The sequence below is a fragment of the Coregonus clupeaformis genome, unplaced genomic scaffold (assembly GCF_020615455.1).
Source record: "Coregonus clupeaformis isolate EN_2021a unplaced genomic scaffold, ASM2061545v1 scaf0364, whole genome shotgun sequence".
Lineage (NCBI taxonomy): Eukaryota > Metazoa > Chordata > Actinopteri > Salmoniformes > Salmonidae > Coregonus > Coregonus clupeaformis.
Genome location: NW_025533819.1, coordinates 348,243 through 368,698, shown reverse-complemented (window position 1 = coordinate 368,698; position 20,456 = coordinate 348,243). Strand labels below are relative to the sequence as shown.

Here is a 20,456-nt window from a genome sequence, read left to right as displayed (position 1 = left end):
AGTTTGAAAACATCTCTTTTGATTATTGAACTACAGTAAATGAAGTGGATTTTAACCCAGTAAAATAATTATAGCAACGGAATGACATCATTGCCAGTTTGCAACAGCAGGAACATAATCCTGCAGCAACAGGAAATGTGAATTATTAGGGGGATTATAACTAATGGAAATGTTTGTAGGGTCTGACATTTAAAAGTGGAAAAATTACAAACTTCAGAAGCCTTTTTAAACCTCAAATACACTACAAGTGTTCTGCAACAGGGTGATCATATTAAGATACTAAATCTCTATCTGCTCTCCTGTCTTTATCATTATTTGCACTACTTATGATCCACCTCCAGTTTTGTCATTGCCCAAAATATGTGTGCTGTTCGATTATTATTTTTGTATGCACCATTGCTTCCTCCCTCTAATCACTGAGTTATCTGGATAGGTAATAATCAGCTTTCCACTGAATTGATTTAGCCAATTGTGCCATGCCAGATCAATGGTTACTTCAGTAGCTAGTAACCTTTTGTAGATAGATATTTTTTCAGGTTCTGTGCGTTCTGATTTATCCATGCGCTCTGAGATGTATTGCTCTGGCCTCACTAACTGTGCAGGCTTTGCAGTAGAACACGGAGTGATGATGACGCTGCCGTAGACGTGGTAGCTATAACGTATGTGTAGTCTTTCTTTAGCTAGTTATCTTAACGTTTTTTTTTTTAAACACCAACAAACATGCTGGACTTTGCGATATTTGCAGTGACTTTTGTCATCATTCTGGTCGGCGCAGTCCTCTATTTGTATCCAGTAAGTCAATGCCTATGCTTATATTAGCAACATTGTATATACACCGATGTCATTAAGGCTACTTGCAAGCTGCTAACTTTGTGCACAGTTTTATAGTGACATGACAGTTAAAAAGTCCCTGGACATTTTATGCATCTACCTTTAGCACTCAAATGTTTCAGCAGTTTGGGTGAATTATAGAACATATGGCAAAGGTGTGGACTGTGGATTGGACAAATATACTTTTTTTAAAAAGCTCACGTTTTTAGAGGTTACTGCCATGGACTTAGAATATGTAAAACCCACAGCATTTCTTGTCATGTTTAATTTATGATATGTCTCTCTTGAAACTGAAAGTAACATGCTTGATTCATTTTTATCAAGTCATCAAGAAGTGCTTCTGGTATCCCAGGTCTCAACCCTACAGAAGAGAAGTGAGTAGCCTATGACCAGATATGTTTTATGACTTTCTGAGTGCTGTCTCTCTTTAGCACTCAGCTAAGGTCACCACACTTGACCTGAGCCTGTATTTATAAAGCGTCTCTGTAGGAGTACTGATCCAGAATCAGATCCCCCCTGTCTATTCATCTTCACATAAAAGGCTAAACTGATCCTAGATCAGCACTCTTACACTGAGAAGCTTTCTGAATACGAGCCCTGGCCTGACCTTGGTTAATATTGGTTTATTCGTCGCATTCTCTTAATCTAGGGATGGAAATCTACAAGACATAGTGAACCGAGGCAGTCTGCATGAGTTCCTGGCAAGTCTACATGGACAGTTTGGTCCTGTGGCATCCTTCTGGTTTGGAGGACGCCCTGTGGTCAGCTTGGGTTCAGTGGACCAGCTACGGCAGCACATCAACCCCAACAGGACTAGTGAGTACTTGGGAGGGAGGGAAACTATTGGGGCAAAGGGAAACAGGTGCTCTGTTCTTACTAACATACCACTTAAAATTCATGCTTAATTGATTGCACCATTGTAAGTGGAATGCAGGGATAGATAGACATTGTAACAGATTCAAGTGATTTCCGTTATACATTTACAGTGTTGTCTTGAAATTAAGAAATTGTAACATATTTTCCACTGTGACATCTTCTACCCTTACTTGTAGCGGACTCATTTGAGACAATGCTGAAGTCGTTGCTAGGGTACCAATCAGGAATGGGTGGAGGGGCCACAGAGACAGTAATGAGGAATAAGTTGTATGAGAGTGCCATCAACAACACCCTGGAGAAAAACTTTCCCCTGCTGCTGAAGGTTTGCCTTTTGCACAATGGCTCATTTGGCTGCTTTTAAAAATATTTGGCTGTAGTATTCTGCAATACTTTCTTATGTTTTTGTGTATCCATTAGTAATTGTTTACTCCAAAAGCTTTTTGTGCTCACTTCCCTGGGATGTTATAGTTCATTGACACACACACTCTCTCTCTCTCTCTCTCTCTCTCTCCCTCCCTCCTCCCCCCTCCCTCCCTTGTGTCCTGTTCTAGCTGGTGGAGGAGTTAGTGGGGAAGTGGCTGTCTTTCCCTAAGGACCAGCACACGCCCCTCTGTGCCCATCTGCTAGGATTGGCCATGAAGGCTGTCACTCAACTCGCTCTGGGTGACCGCTTCCGGAATGATGCTGAAGTCATCGGCTTCCGAAAGAACCACGAGGCAGTGAGTGAGCAGTCACCGTTTCTGGTGAAAATATGCCCATTACGACCTGTGTTGTTTGCAGGTTTTCACTGATAATTCCCTTTGACTTGTCAGATCTGGTCGGAGATCGGAAAAGGCTATTTGGACGGTTCCATGGAGAAGAGCCCCAGCAGAAAGGAGCACTATGAGAGCGGTGAGTGAGAACTAGTTCACTGCTATGGATCATATGTGTTACCTGTACATCTCGGCATTAAGAAAACTTCCACTTCCTTACTGAATGTGTCTGAAATAAAAAGTCAGAGTATCTCCCTATGTGTATAAATTCTCTGTCCTCATGCTAAGTACATTATGCTTGTTTACAGCGCTGGCAGAAATGGAAACAGTGCTGATGTCTGTGGCTAAAGAGAGGAAAGGACAAAGGAGTCAGACAGCGTTTGTGGACACTCTTCTCCAGTCCAACCTCACAGAGAGACAGGTGATGCACAGATTATTTGATTATAAGGACAACAGACTCATTGAGGCAGAGCATAGAGTGTCCTGTTGCTGTTATTCAAGTGTAGAGGAAAATAAAACTTCCTTCCTACTTTTGTTTTAATGAATGATTGTTTTCATGGTTTCTCTTTTGTAGGTGATGGAGGACAGCATGGTATTCACACTGGCAGGTTGTGTCATCACAGCTAATTGTGAGTACTAGTAATAAATAGATTATACGTAGTTGCCTATCTATGTCATAACTTGCGGCCTCATGGTGTATCCAATCGTCAATTTTTTTCTGAGAGAATAAAATCATACATTTGGTTAGTATTTTGTCAGAAAATCTCTCTCTCACAAAGTGTTTATGTTTTTCGTTGTGGTTGTAATATTTTCCCAGTGTGCATCTGGGCAGTACACTTCCTGTCCACATCAGAGGAAGTTCAGGAGAAGCTGCATCAGGAGCTGGAAGATGTTCTGGGCTCTGAGCCTGTATCTCTGGATAAGATCCCACAGCTCAGGTGACCTCTGACTCTGTCTGACAGCCAAGTAACATCAACGATGTGATGCAGTGTAACAGAGGTGTTTCAGATCCACTCTTGCATGATGTGTACCTTATCTGAGACCTGAAGACTGGTGTGCTTCCTGAGCTAATGCCTAAGCTAACAGGGGCTAACAGCCTTGTGGCCCACAAGACACCCGGGTTCGAACCCTGGTCGGTCACAGCAGAAGGGGCAGGTATCCTCATGGTAGCATGTCTTCAAGGTATATTTATAGACATATATTTGATAGGCATGATAAAATGTATCTTCTATACTATAGGTACTTCCAGCAGGTTTTGAACGAGACTGTGCGGACAGCCAAACTGACGCCCATCGCAGCCCGGCTCCAGGAAAATGAAGGGAAAGTCGATCAGCACATTATTCCTAAAGAGGTATCTTATTCTCCTCTTCCGTACTTAGTCCCTTTATTATCTACATCTCACTGTCACAGTCAGCAAGTGCTTGTGGATTTAAAATTAACAACTGAATTTTGAAGTTTAAAGTGAATAATGAAAACACTTTATTCCTATGTTTTCTTTTCAGACACTGGTGATCTATGCCCTTGGGGTAGTCCTACAGGATGCAGACACCTGGAACCGTCCCTACAAGTGTGTTCATATGTATTTTCCTTGGAACCTTTTGCCACCTATAGAGGCCATTTTTGCCGGGGTTTTTGGTACCAAGTTTGAATTCTTGCACTTTGTCCATTCAGGTTTGACCCAGACCGATTCACAGAAGATTCAGCCAGGAAAAGCTTCTCTCTGCTTGGATTCTCAGGGAACCAGGCCTGTCCTGAGCTGAGGTAACGGGGATGAGAAAGCATAGTGGCGTGCACTTGAGATTTAACCAAGGGGCTAGGGCATTTTCTGGTTGTAATTACACAGGAGCAACTTATCAACATCAAAGGAAAGGAAATGGAGAGGGACTGTCACTACCAGGCAAATAATAATGATGTGGGCTTGTTACTAACTTTTTACACAACACCATTTCTCCACCTTTTAGGTTTGCGTACACAGTGGCCACTGTCCTCCTCAGCACTGTGGTGCGCCAACTGAAGCTGCATCAGGTGAAGGGACATGTGGTAGAGGCCAGATCTGAGCTGGTGTCCACGCCTAAAGATGACACATGGATCACTGTGAGCAGAAGAAGCTAACTAACAGTGGACATTTGTCTCAAACTCCATCTTTGGAAGAGGAACGGAGTTATTTGGGAAAGTACTTGTCAGTGTTGTTAGCTCAGGTTCTAGACCGAGTGGAACTGTTAAAATAACTGTAAACATGATGGTGAGCTTTGTAGGGCTACTTGTCAGTCAGCTCTTGAAGATGGTTTTGAGTAGCTCAAGTCAGTAACAATGGCGACACGGTCATTTGAGCTACCACCTGAAGTAGCTTTTTGTCCCCCCTATTTCAATATGAGGATCATTACCTATCTTTTCAAGCTGCATGACCATTGATATTTTTGTCTTAAACCTTGCCTTAAACCACATGCTGCCCAAGTGAAGGCTATTTTATCTCTGCTCTTGGACTTCTGAACAACATTCCAGCTGAACTGCCTTCCAAAACACGTGGTCTCCACTCCCCCAGATACATGGCATTTAGACAGTTCATCCTTTAATAAAGTTTACACTACTTGTGTGTTAGGATAGGAATATAATATTTTGCACATTTGTTGCAGCCACCCGGTTGTGAGCGTATCCTGCATCTGTCAAGAGGTCTAGGCCATTATTGTCAACAAGTGCTCACTCTGTATCTGCAGGGTCTCTGATTCAATCCCCCAGCCCTGTTTCCCCTGTATCGCTTTGTTAGCATTGATTGTTTAAAATGTGTAATACTTTAACATTTAAATAATATCAGTAACATCTGGATTTATTAACAGCCTTTTTCATGTGGTATTGTTTCCTTTCAAAACAGAATCTTGAGGTTTTCTCATAATTTACACCAGTCACAATGTAAATAGGCAAGGAATTGAAAGAGCAGAGTTCTAGGTATCACATCCACTTCCGTTTATTATTCAATTTGTCACGGATTGTCACACTCTCCGTCATAGTTGGGATGCCCAACGCCACCTCTGCATGAGCGGTGGAGAGGCTGGGATCTGGCTTGCATTGATTGATAAAGATGTGAAAATGGCGGAGTTACAAATGCTTTTGGAAGAGGAGATTCCAGCTGGACGTAGTGCATTATTAGATAGTTTTACTAATTTGGAAAGAGTTGCCGAGTATTGCGAAAGCAACTATGTTCAGGTAATAATCATTTTATAACATTATCAATTATACATTCTACGAGTATCATCTTTGACGGTGGGCGAAGTGATGGCTACGAGCTATGCCGAGGAGGTGCAGCGACTCAACTGCAAGGGTGCTCCTGTTAGCACGAGCAAGCTAGGGTATATCTAGCTAGCTAACCTTAGTTGGCTACTTCATGTGGAACGTAGATAGCTAGCTATGTTTTTCCTAATATGAAAACATTGGTTGCCGTTCTCCAACCGTCATACATGTATCAAACGTTTATTTAGTTGCTAGTATTTTGACTAACTTGACTTCATTAGCTATTTACCTCCAACCAAATGATGCTTGCTAGTTAGTTAGCTGTGCTAACTAGTTGAGCTAGCACGAATGATCTGGGCACACCAGGCACAGCTGGTTTCATGATTGACAGTGTCGTGATGGGGTACACAACAAGGTATTCAGCTAAGGTAAATAAGTAATGAATTTAATTGAATATCAAATGATGGGACACGTGATCTGATACCAGAAGTAGATCGAAGAAGCTACAAGTAAACGATTTATGACTATAGAAAACGGGCTAGGTAGCTAATTCCAACTAGCCACGGTTTCTAGTTAGCTGCACTGCTAGCAGCCATTGCTGTCAAATTCTCCAGTGGTAGGATTTTGAAATTCCGGACTTGTGTCAACATTTAGCTAGCTGTCAACATTGGTCGTGAAGAAAATATATCTATCCTGTGTGGCACTTTTAAGCGTTCTTCTCCTGCCAATACGTAACGTTACAGCCTTATGATGTGTGCCAAAATAAGTCACTGCAGATTGGAAAGGACATCCTGTATCATGAATGCAGAACTTCTTGTACTACTGACTGTAGAGTGGGAAAATTTGTGTTTTATAGACTGTACTGGTGGCTCTGACAGTGGCAGAACAAGCAAAATTGTTAACGTTAGTCATGCCATGAAGTACATTTTTCCTAATGTAAAGTGATGTTCTGACACTGAGTGTGAAACGTTTGGCAATTTGTCATTCGTGCCACAGCCCTGGAACTAGAGGTCTTCACGGGTCCAAAAAGTTGGACCTGTTCCGAAATGGACCTGCTTTCCCACCCTGACCCGATATGCATAAATTCATTACAAAAATATAGAGACCCGTTCTGAACGGACCCGAGGACAACTAGACCCGTTCCATATAGACCCGGTCGATTCCAGGTCCAATCTGATCCAAGTGATGGAAGCAGCAGAAATTCATGTTTAATTAACTGGAGCTGATAAAAGCCAAGAAGAGGGAGAGAGGTGCTGCTATAGCAGGCGGGGGAGGGGCATACTGTGAGCGAGTGACATGGGGAGGGAGGGAGAGATGAGACAGCAACCATCCAAGCCGACTCGCGCTATAGTAGACTAATAGCTGCCATAGCAAGGTTATGTATCATCAAATATGATTATGTAGTACCTGTCTTGGACTGCATTAAACCGGGAGAAGCTAACTGAGGCTGCAGTGCATGCACTTTCTCATCCTACAGTTACAAATAACTCCATTCAGAATATTAAGTAGCAGCCTGCCTGCCTGTTGGCTCTTGGTCGTTGTAACCTATTCTTCTCCTTTAACTTTTTATTCCATAATTTTCATTCCATCTTCCATTGATTCGATATCTCCTAACTTTTGCAACACACAGAGCAAGGCTCTATGACTGTAGCCTATTGCCACTTTGATGACTTATGATTGATTGGCCAACAACAAGCTATATGCATAAATTATACAATTTCTCTCTCTACTGCAGCAGTCGCGTTCGGATCTGTACGGGTCCTTCCTAACAAGTCAGTTAAAATTACACATATCCGAGACCCGTGACAATCATATCAGATCCGACCCAGACCTGTGAAATTATAAAAAATTCTGGATCCGGACCTTCTCGGGTATTCGGGCACAGGTGGATCTGTGAAGACCTCTACCTGAAACATCCATCCCTCTTGCCCTACAACATTTTCCGGACTGCTGTCAGTGTAGTCACCAACCACCACGACCACATTCATGGTCAAATCAAATTTTATTGGTCACGTACACATACATTCAGTGGCCAGTTTATTAGGTACTCTCGTCTAGTACTTGGTCGGACCCCCTTTGCCTCCAGAACAGCCGGAGTTCTTTGTGGGAATGTAAACGTTACTCAGTTGGTATCAAGGGATCTAACATTTGCCAGGAAAACATTCCCCACACCATTACACCACCGCCACCAGCCTGTACCATTGACACCAGGCAGGATGGCGCCATGGACTCATGCTGCTTATGCCAAATCCTGACTCTGCCATCAGCATGACGCAACAGGAACCAGGATTCGTCGGACCAGGCAATGTTGTTCCACTCCTCAATTGTCCAGTGTTGGTGATCGTGTGCCCACTGGAGCCGCTTCTTCTTGTTTTTAGCAGATAGGAGTGGAACCCGGTTTGGTCATATGCTGCAATAGCCCATCCGTGACAAGGACTGACGAGTTGTGCCTTCCGAGATGTCGTTCTGCACACCACTGTTGTACTGCGCCGTTATTTGCCTGTTTGTACTGCGCCCCTGCCTGTTAGCTTGCACGATTGTTGCCTCTCTACCTCTCATCAACAAGCTGTTTTCGCCCACAGGACTGCCGCTGACTGGATGTTTTTTGTTTGTCAGACCTGTCTCTGTAAACCCTAGACACTGTCGTGCGTGAAAAGCCTAGGAGGCTGGCCGTTTCTGAGATACTGGACCTGACGCACCTGGCACTGATGATCATACCACGCTCAGTTGCTTAGGCCACTTGTTTTTCCCATTCTAAAGTTCAATCGAACAGTAACTGAATGCCTCTATGCCTGTCTGCCTGCATTATATAGCAAGCCACGGCCACGTGACTCACTGTCTGTAGGAGCGAACCATTTTCATGAACGGCCACTGTGTATTTTGCAGATGTTATCGCAGGGCAGCGAAATGCTTATGTTTCTAGCTCCAACAGTGCAGTATAGCTAACAACACAAAACAGTACACACAAATATCAGAATGAGTCATGTCAGTCCGGTGTATATGTATATAAATAGTGTAATGTGTAATGGTGTGTATGGACAGTATATGAATAGCAAAAGTGTGTACAGCAGTAGTTAAATAGGATGAGCCATGACTAGAATACAGTATATACATATAAAGTGGGTAAAATGGTATGTAAACATTATTAAAGTGACCAGTGTTCAATCGTCCTGGCACTGAATGCGCAATCACATTATTGGGTATAGTTAATAATTAACATGACTAAGATGTCTTGACTTGTGATCTTTCTTCTGCTTCTGCCCAGCTGTGATCATGACTCATTCTCACACACACGACTCAAGCACAGACTCACTATTTTATTTATTTATTTTTAAATATTTTTGGGAGCTTATGGCACCTGGTATTCCCAGGCGGTCTCCCGTCCCAGTACTAACCAGGCCCGACCCTGAACAGGCGTGTTCTGGGTGGTATGGCCACAAGCATATATTTAGTAAAAAATGTTCTCCCTCAATTAGGTCCCTTGGCTCATCTCTGCAACTCCTCAATGGACTCGGGAGAGGCGAAGGTCGAGTAATGCGTCCTCCGGCCGCCTACGTCTTATCACACTGCTCGCTTAACCCGGATGTCAGGCGCACCAATGTGTCGGAGGAAACACAGTTCGACTGACGACCTTGCAGGCGTCTGGCCCTGTCACAAGGGCTAGAGCATGATGAGCCAAGGAATGCCCCACCGGCTAAAACTTCCCCTACCCCGGACGGCGCTTGGCGGTCACGGCCGGTTGTGACACGACTCAGCACTACGGTGCAGTGCTTTTGACCGCTGCGCCACCCAGGACTCAATATATTTAATTAGGCTAATCTGAGATTGTTCAATAAAAGTCTGCTGGTTCCCCAATAGGCCTAGCCTATATAGTTGGTCACAGAATGGATCACTGTTCTTTTGTTTTAGATTAGATTAGTCACGTGCACAGGGTCGCAGATGTAATTGCAGGGTACAGTGAAATTCTTAAGCTCCGAGCACCAACAGTGCAGGTAAAAAAGAGAAGTGAATGAAATAATAATAATAATAATATACATATTTACAACTGTAGCAATGATAAATGTCCATAGGGGGGTGGGGCCAGGGTAAATGTCTGTTGTGGGGGGCTGACAGTATGCTCTCGATGGTGCTCCTGTAGAAAACTGTGAGGGCCCTCTGGGAGTCGCTGTCGTACCTTTTTCACCACGGTGTCCGTGTAGTTTGACCATTTCCCTGTGATGTTTTTGACCATCTCCATTGATGAGGACAGCCTGGTTCCTCCTGAAGTCCACAATCAGCTCCTTTGTTTTGCTGAAGTTGAGAGAGAGGTTGTTTAACTGGCACCACGCCGTCCGAGTGCCTACCTCCTCTCTAGGCTGTCTCGTCGTTGTTGGTAATCAGGCCTACTACTGTCGTGTAGTCAGCAAACTTGATGGAGTTGGAACTGTGTGAAGCCACACAGTTAGGGAGAGGTTAGATTGAAGTCCTCTGGTCTGCCTGATGTAGGCCTATTTGTCAGTTATTCTTTGCTAAAGTTTGAGTGATTTGTATAAGCAACGCCTATTTTCCTCCACCTGAGTTAATTGCAGGTTGGCTATAAATCAAAAATGATCTGATGAATGCTGTCAGTTGATCTTGAGACTACTACAAGTGTGAGAGGTTGTGTGCTCTTGTCATCCCAGTGCACTACAACTGCACCTTTCTTTGATTACTGACAGATAACCTGTCTGTCTTCATGCTTGAGAATGGATGTAATTCCTTAGTGGTGCTTTTGACTCCCCCGTAAGGCATGCAGGTGTATTTGTGGACTGTGGAATTGGCGACTGAGGCTGCCTAGTTTTCACTGTTGTTAAAGCGCATCTGAAGGCAATAAACAACTTCTCTGATAGAAAACGGCCTATGTGGCATCGATATTAGTCAGACACATTTATTCTAGTGTCAAAATTGACTACAAAGTGTAAATAGGATAATTTTGTTCATAAAGTCAGTCTCGTCCAAAACTGAGTTTTGTAAGTGAGTTCGTCATGACGTACTTGAGGGTTGGGTTTTGATTTCAACAATGTTCACTTGCCCTCTAACACAGGATACACAGCTGTGGTGATTGCGCTCTATCCAATCCTACTGCAGACAGTGAGACAGACCTACCCGTCAGTGCACCGGATCTGACTTTGTTTACATAAGACAACACGTCGCATATTTTTTTACTTGAGAAATACTGCACCAAACACCTTGGCTAGATGTAAAATTGCGCGACTAAAACCTCAGCAAAAACTCAAGAAATATGTAATTAATTGAAGTTATCTTAGAATCATTTACTATTTTGAAGAAGTAATACTGGCTTTGTTCCTATGGTGTCTCATGGGGGACAATCATCAGTAGCTGCCACATCGAACCACACCCCCAAGACCGAAATCTATTATTTTCTTAATGAGCAGCAGAGAAACACATGCCAGAATCCGTGCGTTCAGTCGATATTTAACACTTCAAAATGAAGGGTGTGATGACTGATCTACCATCCATGGAATTGAGGGCAGATGGGGAGGGTAGAGGGTTGGCCTTTGAGAAAAGTAATGTCATACATGACATACTGACAACAAGGGAAGTCCTGGTCAGAAAAGGAAGGAAAGGTTCATCTCCAGGAAACTCTGTTTCCCTCTGAAAACAGATGGCCTTGACTTGCCTAGTCATCCTTCAGCCCCTGCAAGATCCTATTTATATGATGTCGATGCTGTCCTTTTTGGCTTGTTTTGCTATAGCCTCTACTCGCTCTTCTCTGTTACTGATGTCTATCTGTTTATCCTCTCCCTCTCTCCCTCTCCCTTATTTTTTCTCTTCTCTCCCTTCTCAGTCACCAGATAAGCACAGAGCGTTGGAGGAGACTAAGAACTACACCACCCAGTCCCTGGCCAGCGTAGCCTACCTGATCAACACATTGGCCAACAATGTCCTGCAGATGCTTGACATTCAGGCCTCCCAGCTACGCCGCATGGAGTCCTCCATCAACCACATCTCACAGGTACGGCTGCCTGGAAGTGGAACACGCACTGTATACACACACATCCATTAGCCTAAGAATACCTGATTCGAAACGATAGGCCTAGTTCAAAAAGGTGTCTTGTTCAAGTCTCTCTTAAGAAATAGGCTAACTGTATTTCTTCCCCCCTTGTGCGGCCCCAGACAGTGGACATCCACAAAGAGAAAGTGGCCAGGCGGGAGATTGGCATCCTGACCACCAATAAGAACACCTCTCGCACACATAAGATCATTGCTCCGGCCAATCCAGAGAGGCCGGTGCGCTACATCCGCAAGCCAATCGACTACAGCCTGCTGGATGACATGGGCCACGGAGTCAAGGTAGGGAGCAGTGGAGTCCGGGCATTGACGGTTACCGACTGGATTCCTGATGATAGTAGTACATTTTATTTTTGTACTGGAGTGAGTTTTCATCAACCTTTTGTAGCACTAAGATCACGGACAAACAATGATCTTAGTGCGACAAACATTTTGAGAAACTCCCCCCCTGTTTGATACAAAGACAGTAGTAGGCCCTTGGGATAAGCACAAGGGTGTGGTGGTAATGGTGTGAGTCACTTTGAATAGGACAGTGTGTGAATTGTTCGTTGCTTGCCTATAACATTGCTACATGTGTTTCTGTTCATGTGCATTTTCTACCTATTTTCTCACTTAGTCACTAATCCTCCTTTCTCTTTCTCTCTCTTTGCTTCACTTATTTGCCTTTAAAATGAACCTAGTGGTTGCTAAGGTTTAAGGTAAGGATTTCTAACGAAATGTAAACCCTAAAAACAAAGTTAGTATGCGTGTATGACCAGAGTGTGTTGTCTGATCCCAGGTTATGTTGTGTTGCTCTGTTGACTAGTACTTCCCTGTTGTTGTTTTGTAACCTCTCTCACCGTGTCCTGTAGGCCAGTGCTCAGAACGTGAAGGCCGGAGCCGCAGGTCTCCCTCGCACCAACCCACCTACACAGAAGCCACCCAGCCCACCCATGTCAGGGAAGGGAACCATTGGGTATGTAAACGTGGCAGGTACCACAGCCCCTGTCCATGTCCTCGAGAAAAACATGCTTTAAGTCTCGGCAACCACGTTCAGACATCTTTATACATGTTCATCAATGGGCAAGATGTGATCATACAGGCACCAGGTGTCCCTTTGTACTACAGACTCCTTTAGTGTCCCTGTGCTCCTCCTAAGCCCCCTATGGTGGGCTATGGACCAGGCTTCCCACTCACCACCCTTACAACTCCCAGCAGCGACCTTTAGTGACATTTATTTAAGGTCCGGAGCAGACCTCTTTGAAAAGGTCAAAGCTAGCCTCTGGCAAATGATATGCTGTTTGATGATGGAATGAATTTCTTCAGAGATGTGTGTGTGGACATTCCAGTGAATGGGTATCTTAAAATCTGTATATTGATATTATGGGCTACTGTTATTGTTGCTCTGTCCTGTTGTGTCCCTGTCCAGTTTGTATCCCCCTCTACAGACCTGTCCATAACAGTAATGTATGAAATGGTTTATAACATTGTGTTTTATGTCTCTCCTAAAGTGTGTGTGTGTGACCTTCAAACATGTCCTCCCTGAAATGAGACGCATGTCGGTCGTCAATGACACACTGCCCTAGTCCAGTCTCTGGTGTAGAGGAGGCATCTGTCTGTGGTGTTTTGGTTGCTTTTGGCCCCCCCCCCCATATGTGTGATGTCGTGACTCCTCCCCCCTCAACTCGAATTCAGGCTGTTCATGCTCTCACATTTACATGTACATTTTAGTCATTTAGCAGACGCTCTTATCCAGAGCGACTTCCATGGCAACAGCTCTCAAAGTTCCATCCTGTAAACAAGAACAGGGGGAGAATATACTTGGCAGCTCATCCATACTTTGAGGCTTTTTATTCCACTGAAGCACATCAATAGACATCATTGTCCTCGGTTGATGTCGGGCTGTGTAAGAACTGAAGCAGCAGCTGTGGACACGACTGATGCATTGAAAGCCTTTTCCCACCTACACCCCATTTTGAGTTTGCACTGGTTCTCTTTTATTTCTTTTTGTCCTCCTTTTCTTTCTCCCCCCCTCCCCCTCTTCACTTGTGGATGTTAAACTCCTCTCATACCCCTCCCCTCGCAGGCGCCACTCCCCCTATAGGACGCTCGAGCCGGTGCGTCCTCCCGTTGTCCCTAACGACTACGTCTCGAGCCCGACGCGCCATGGCAACATGGCGCCCCCACAGCAGAGCCCTGCACGCACTGCATCTGTTAATCAGAGGAACCGCACGTACAGGTACCCCGCCCCGCATGCTCTCAGCACACCGTTAGCTAAAAACAGGCCTAGAACACACTTCGAGCGGCCCTGGACTCACTGAACAGACACGCTTTGATTCTACTGCCCTGTAGGGAAGATCTGCTGCAATAGCTTGTGGACACTGTAGCTACATGGCACTAAACTTCTTTTTTTCCCAAACCTACCCGCACTTTGAATAGGCACTACACCAAGCACAGAGAACAAACGTACAGCTCAGATAGACATTTATTCAAATATGTTTCTCTTTTCCAAGGAATGTATTTTTAGCACCTGCGTAACAGCAGAGGAAATTCAGATTAGATAAGCGCCAGCAGCTCTGGGTGTCACTGAGGCTCCTACCAGGCAGTGAGAACAAGATCTTTAGGACTACATGGCAGAGTATCTGCCACTAGAGAATTGAAGCTTGGGCTTTATAATACAACTGATCCCTTTTCTCTGTCAGAACCCTCTCACTTTCCTTCTGAGCTCATTATTACGTTTGAAACTGACATTGAAACTAATAGTAGCAATGGTTGACCTTGGCTTAAATTAAACACTGTTCTTTCAGCTCAACCTCTCTATCTATGCGTTGGTCGTTCCATCCATCCATCCTTCCAGTTTCTCACACATTCCCTGTCTCCAGTCTCCTCGTCTTTATTCTCGCCTTGGTTTTCTTCAGATGCCTCCAGCTTTGTCGCGCCTCTCTGTCTTTGTCACGTCATGTCTCACTAATCGACCACCGCTAAATGTCACGTTGTAATTTGTGATGTTTTGTTGTTCATTTCTTTATTGCTGTACATGTCATCTCAAAGCAGAGCTGTTCATTTAAATCCAGTCAGTGCTGGGTGGGTGGGGGCAGGATTTTGGTCCAGGAGAAACTCTGGTTTGGTAGGTTGTGCTTGATACCAATAGGGCTCTAAGGACTGGTTTCCTGCACACAGATTAAACCTAGCGCTGGACAAAAAATCACAGTACTTTTTAGTCCAGGACTAACTTAATCTGTGTCTGGGAAACTGGCCCTACAAAGTATGTAACCTCTAATCTAGACGGTAAATGACTTAAGAACCAATGCCAGCGGGTGTGGTGTGGGTTATCTGATGGGTTATGTGATGGGCTGTGTGACGTCATTAGCAGTGGCAGCAGTGGAGGCAGCCACCCCAGCAGCAGCAGCCGCAGCAGCAGCAGAGAGAACAGCGGCAGCGGCTCTGTGGGCTTGCCTATCGCCGTGCCAACGCCTGGCCCGCCCCCCACAGCATTCCCAGGTAAGGTCCGGCCCCATGCCCTGCCCACTGTGTCTAAGCTCCGCCAACTACTACCTCTCGAAAGAGCAATACTGTCTGACTGCTTTAAACTCTCTCCTTCCTTCCCCCTTGATAGTGTCTGAGCACCTGTCTTTATCTCGTCTCCTGTCTTTCCTTCTCCTTTCCTTTCCTCTTTTCCGCTGCCTTCTACCCTTTCCCACCTGCTGATGGTGCAGGTACCGCCCCTGCCCTTCCCAACCCTGCTAAGCCACCTCCCACTACCACCACTACTCCCGTCCCACCTGATGGTCTCCCTGGCCTTTCTCTATCTCCCAACCCCTCCCCCACCCCCCCTCCTGAGGGTCCACCCGTGCCCCCTCCCCCACCCCAGCTCCCCCACTGCCGTCACTAGCACCGGCCCTGCTGCTTTCAGCACCCCCGCACAAGGTGAGTGTGTCCCCCACCACCACCTCTGCATCCCGTCCATCTCTCCCATCCCAGGACCTGTATATGTCTGTGTACCAGCAGGGTTGTTGTCACGTGGGCCGGTCGTTCTCCACTTGTGTTCTCCACTCCTGAGACCTTGTGTGTCTGCATCATCAGAGTTCCTCCATCAGCCTCCCTCTCACTGTCTGATCTGTCACTCTGTCTTTTCCTCTGGGTGTCTCTCTATCTTTCTCATTCCCTTCTTAGGGCAACTCTCTCCCATCGATCCCAGTCACCACCTGCATGCCATCCTCACACCTTGTGCATGAGTTAAATTGTCCTTGTGATCTTACAGTAAGTGATGTAACAGTTTATGGCTGAAAGGGGTCTTTGACTTGAAATATGCCATGATGATAAGACGTCTGAATACCAAAAACAGCAAAGTGTTTAAATCGATCCCATGAATGAAGTGCATCATGTGACGGGAAACAGAAGTGATTGATAAGTTTAGTGACATAGCTACACCGTACCAAAATCTCTCTCTGGTTCCCCTTGTTGTCTGTACCCCAGGTGCCCCCCAGTTCTTCAGCATGAACCGACCGGTGCAACCACAGAACCCTCCTGCGGTGGGGGGGTCTCTGCCGTACCGCCGGCCCGCGTCAGTGACGGGCCAGCCCAACTCCAACATGCCCCTGGCCCTGGCCCTGAACCAGCCCAATGGAGGACCCCACTTCAACCAGGTCCCAGGTAACAGCCTTGACCAGCAACATAATATCACTCCTACCAGAACGCAAATGGGCTTTTGTGTTTAGAGATCTTTCTCATTTAGATTGTCTGGTTTGGATCCTTGAGCGTTTGGGTGCCAGGTCCATCCTGTAACTCATTTGTGGAAACAAAATTTATACCGGCCCAAATTATTTCTGTTACTTGGCTAAGAGTTTAGTAAAAAAACATGAAATACAAGCTGACAACGGTTTTCAGTTCTTGTGGAAGCAAACTGTCATTTTGTGAGTTTCCAGAACCTCACTAGAGTATTGAATTCATACATGAAAACCCCATTTGATTTCAGCAGACAGGCGAACCTATGGGAAGGCACAAAGCGCCTAACTCTCGGCAGCTCGCTGTCTTTTGTGAAAGGATTTCTGCTCTTGATTTAGCCCTTTTTAATGCCTAGTCTGCCTACTGATCTAACTGGCTTCATGTTCTAAATGCTAATTCCACCACGTCTCTCTCTGCCTTCCTCCTTTCTTTCCTGATTACAATCTGCTCCTCTTTTTCTTCTCTCTCTCTCTCTCTCTCTGCTTTTTCCTGTGGTATGGTGTGTGTATAGCAGGTCCTCTTGTTGCCCCCCCTCCCCCCTCCATGCAGATCACTCCCCAGCTCCCTCTGATGGGCTTTGTGGCTCGGGTACAAGAGACCAGTAAGTGGCTTTTAGCTCCTCCGCCTTGTTGCCTCGTCTTCGCAGTGGCTCCCTCGTGCATGTGTTTATTTTACTCATGTAACGAGTATTTTTATCGTCGATACTTCAAAGCTGAACTATCCATCAACTTCGATTTACCTGTCTGAAATAAACTTCTCGTCTGTGCACGTTGAAATTGTGTTCTCCTTTCCCCCCAGAATTCTCTGTTTGTCTTTATACACTTTTCAGCATGGACGCCCAAACAACCACTCCAGCCCTACGCCACACGCATGGGAATGCCAGTGTCAGTCAACATGGAACTAACTAACCAGTGGAATGTAGACAAGGTGGTTCCTGACTGTGTTGTTTCCCCCCAGTCTCAGACGTGCCCCCCTCCCCCGCCCCCCGTAGAAGAGGCTGTGTTTGAGGAACCCACCCCGCCCCCTCCGCCTCCAGAGGACTATGAGGATGATGAGGAGGAGGAGGAGGAAGAGTCGGCCGTGGTGGAGTACAGTGACCCCTACGCAGAGGAGGACCCCCCGTGGGCCCCACGCATCTACATGGAGAAAGGTAGCGAGCGACTCTCTCTCTTCCACCCGGATCTAACCCATGCCCTGTCTACTTCTTCTGTTCATCCCGCTGTCTTTCTGTCTTTCGCTCTCTCTCATCTCCCTCCCTTGTGCTTTCTCTCTCCCTCTCTCTACCTATCTCCCCTTTCTTCTCCGCTCCTCTAACATCCTCCTCTCTGATTGGTGGACAGTGGTGGCGATCTACGACTACGCGGCGGACAAGGAGGACGAGCTGTCCTTCAACGAGGGCGCCATCATCTACGTCATCAAGAAGAACGACGACGGCTGGTACTGAAGGAACGATGAGCGGCACCACCGGCCTCTTCCCCCGGGAACTACGTCGAGTCCATCATGCACTACGCCGACTGAAGAGGAGAGGTATAGGAAGGTCAAAGACTTTGTTAGACAGAGCATGATCACACTGTGGAAGTCGAAGAGCGTTCATGAAGAGTATACAACCATCCTCAACCGGTTTACCAGATGAAGTACATTGTACAACGGCCACTTGTAGATATTCCCTGTTTTTGAATAATATGAGGAGACTGTATGGTGTTGGTTTTTTGTATGTACTATTAGGGCTTCATTTTGTCTTTATGATTATTATAAGGAAGGCCACAAGGATGATAGTGTTTTTTTTTCTCTTATTTTGCCCATTTGCCCTTATTTTAAACCGTTTTATTTATTTGGACCTTGTATTATATAGGGAGGGTGGGATGGTATGGTAGGTAGCGCTGCTGATTAAGGATAGAAATAGATCAACCTGATAAAGGTCTCTACTCTCAGCCCAAGAGAAGAGGCTAAATGAGAATACTTTTTCCAATAGTTTCTCTCCTGACACCCCCAGAGCCTTTCTAGACTCACACATTTTCTTTTTTTTAAACCAGAAGGAGCTCCTATTGGTTAGTGTGATGGGGAGATGGACTGTTGCGCTTGAACTTTTTATACAATGTCACGTTTGGAGACATAACAAAGCTGACAGTCACTGGCAAGACAAGCACATACTGTATGTTTGCATTTGACAAAATACAGACGATAAAAGCTAGATATTACAGTGGCAGGTAAGACTGGGGGTAAAAAAAGACACTATGAAACAGATGTAATTTTAGCTCACCTGAACACACATTTTGAAACTCCCTTCAGTTTGGATTCAGTGGTTAATGAATTGGTTCTGGCCCCAGGCTAGCTAGGGCAGCTTAGAACACTAGGGCTTGGAGCATGCTCAGTCACTACTTCACTTGCCTCACTTCACAGGCCACTTCTAGTATCAGGATAGATAGAGCAGTGTTTCTGGGATGTTGCCGACACTGATTTGGTCAGTTCTAGTTTCAATTGAAGTGATCTAAGGAAAGACGTTGGCTTCCCTGGCACAAAACAAGTTTGAGAAACACTGAGATAGATGGAGTTGTCTGTCCAAAGTAGAAAGAGGAGAGGAGGAAGGGAAACTCAAATTGCAAAATTACTGATAGGTTGAAGTCACTGCCTCACCTCCTTGTAATCAAGACCGAGAGGAGATTGACTTTGCCTGTCTTGGCAGAGCAGAAGGAATATCTGCAGCCTCTATTAGGCAGATAAATACTCTGGCCACTCATTTGCAGTGTTAATTTGTATCAACTATTTCAGTATTTGACGCTTATTTGTTCCTCTTCTAGTGGGTCTTCACCAAAGGGTGGCAGACTGCATGTTTTTGAAAAATGATTCATTTGTCTCCTTTTCTGCTATATTGATTATTCCTGTCTTAATATTTTAGGTATGGTGTGGTTATTGGTTTGGTTTTAAATATTCACCTATATTACCATCGTTGACAGGTGGGGTTTCATGATGCATTTATAGGAGGTGATAAAGGAAGCTTGTGCCATATTGAAGTGTGTGTGTGTAGGTGTTTAAGGTATCACTTCCATTTGCAATAAAAATAGCCAGTGGGATGGGTTTGAAAATGTAGATCTTTGAGTTGTTTGGGATTGAAAGCACATACATTTGTAGTACGATAGTGAATTGTTACTGAAATAAAATGATATAAATAAAAATAAGCTGTATTACTGCCTCAGATGAGGACTAATATTAAAATGAGCATAAAAGCCAGCCATTGGTTGTAGAAATTAACCAACAAACCGTAACCGGCACCAAAACCTTTCAATGACCTAATGGTTTCATCATGCTGAAACTGATGCATTGAGTGTTTCTATAGTCTATATAATGAGGTACAAGTATTCTATTTCTAATGTGCTTAGCCGTGTCTGAGCGTGTAAGTCAAATCCTTTATTTTTTATTAAAAGTGGGTCTGTTCTTGAGTCTTGCATGCCATTGTTCTTAATACTGTAGTGGTGTCTGAAACCCAGTTGGCCCTTCACAAGGCAGCCCCAGAACTGGACCCTAGGGGCACGGTCAGCAGAGCACAACATTTTGGAATGTTCAGATATGTTATGTAGAATAAACATGCCTCTGACATGTAGCATAAGGACTCATGTCAGCTCTATTCAGGACATTTCTATCTGCAATGTTCCACAACGCTGTGCAATGCTAAATACAGCCCCAGGTACTACTAAACCAGCCTCATCCAAAGACTAAAGTGTAAGCTAAATCGATGTCAACTTTGATCCCAACGTCTGAAGATCAATAAAGTTATGGGTTTTGGGATTCGACTACTCCAGGAGGAGCCATTCATTTAATGTGTAAATGGAGAATATATAATTAAGTGTGTAAGAACAAGTGTTCTATTCCCTCAGCCCACAACATCTCTGGATGTCAAGTAAAACAGTCCATAATGCCATTGTGTTGCACAGTAAAAAAGTTTAACTTTAGAAATAAATATGATATTTGTTAAATCATGAGAAGAAACCAATAAAACGATTAAGATTTATGTGGTATTAA

The 20,456-nt window shown here is 44.9% G+C and overlaps 2 protein-coding genes across 2 annotated transcripts; both read left to right on the top strand.

Moving 5' to 3' along the window:
- The first annotated feature begins 614 nt into the window (after positions 1 to 614).
- On the top strand, positions 615 to 5,295 carry LOC123484586 (cytochrome P450 20A1-like). The gene is made up of 13 exons (XM_045215078.1): positions 615 to 792; positions 1,156 to 1,205; positions 1,481 to 1,647; positions 1,884 to 2,029; positions 2,259 to 2,426; positions 2,520 to 2,598; positions 2,768 to 2,880; positions 3,034 to 3,088; positions 3,277 to 3,397; positions 3,699 to 3,810; positions 3,962 to 4,026; positions 4,131 to 4,220; positions 4,421 to 5,295. Exons 1-13 carry the CDS (start codon positions 721 to 723, stop codon positions 4,569 to 4,571), a joined length of 1,389 nt encoding a protein of 462 aa, XP_045071013.1. The 5' UTR covers positions 615 to 720; the 3' UTR covers positions 4,572 to 5,295.
- A 78-nt stretch (positions 5,296 to 5,373) lies between these two features.
- LOC121586965 (abl interactor 2) lies at positions 5,374 to 20,445 on the top strand. The gene is given in 14 exon segments (XM_045215080.1): positions 5,374 to 5,660; positions 11,512 to 11,679; positions 11,841 to 12,017; positions 12,416 to 12,433; positions 12,587 to 12,690; positions 13,801 to 13,953; positions 15,085 to 15,215; positions 16,191 to 16,367; positions 16,954 to 17,040; positions 17,323 to 17,327; positions 17,403 to 17,589; positions 17,780 to 17,880; positions 17,882 to 17,914; positions 17,916 to 20,445. Coding segments are annotated over 14 exon segments (1,554 nt in total). The 5' UTR covers positions 5,374 to 5,489; the 3' UTR covers positions 17,958 to 20,445.
- Positions 20,446 to 20,456: the final 11 nt, after the last annotated feature.

Bases quoted from the DNA above. Each gene is read 5' to 3' on its own strand.
- LOC123484586 (XM_045215078.1), top strand. From the start codon at position 721: ATGCTGGACTTTGCGATATTTGCAGTGACTTTTGTCATCATTCTGGTC. The intron at 1,648-1,883 runs GTGAGTACTTGG...CCTTACTTGTAG, and splicing joins CATCAACCCCAACAGGACTA to CGGACTCATTTGAGACAATG. The intron at 4,221-4,420 runs GTAACGGGGATG...TCCACCTTTTAG, and splicing joins CAGGCCTGTCCTGAGCTGAG to GTTTGCGTACACAGTGGCCA.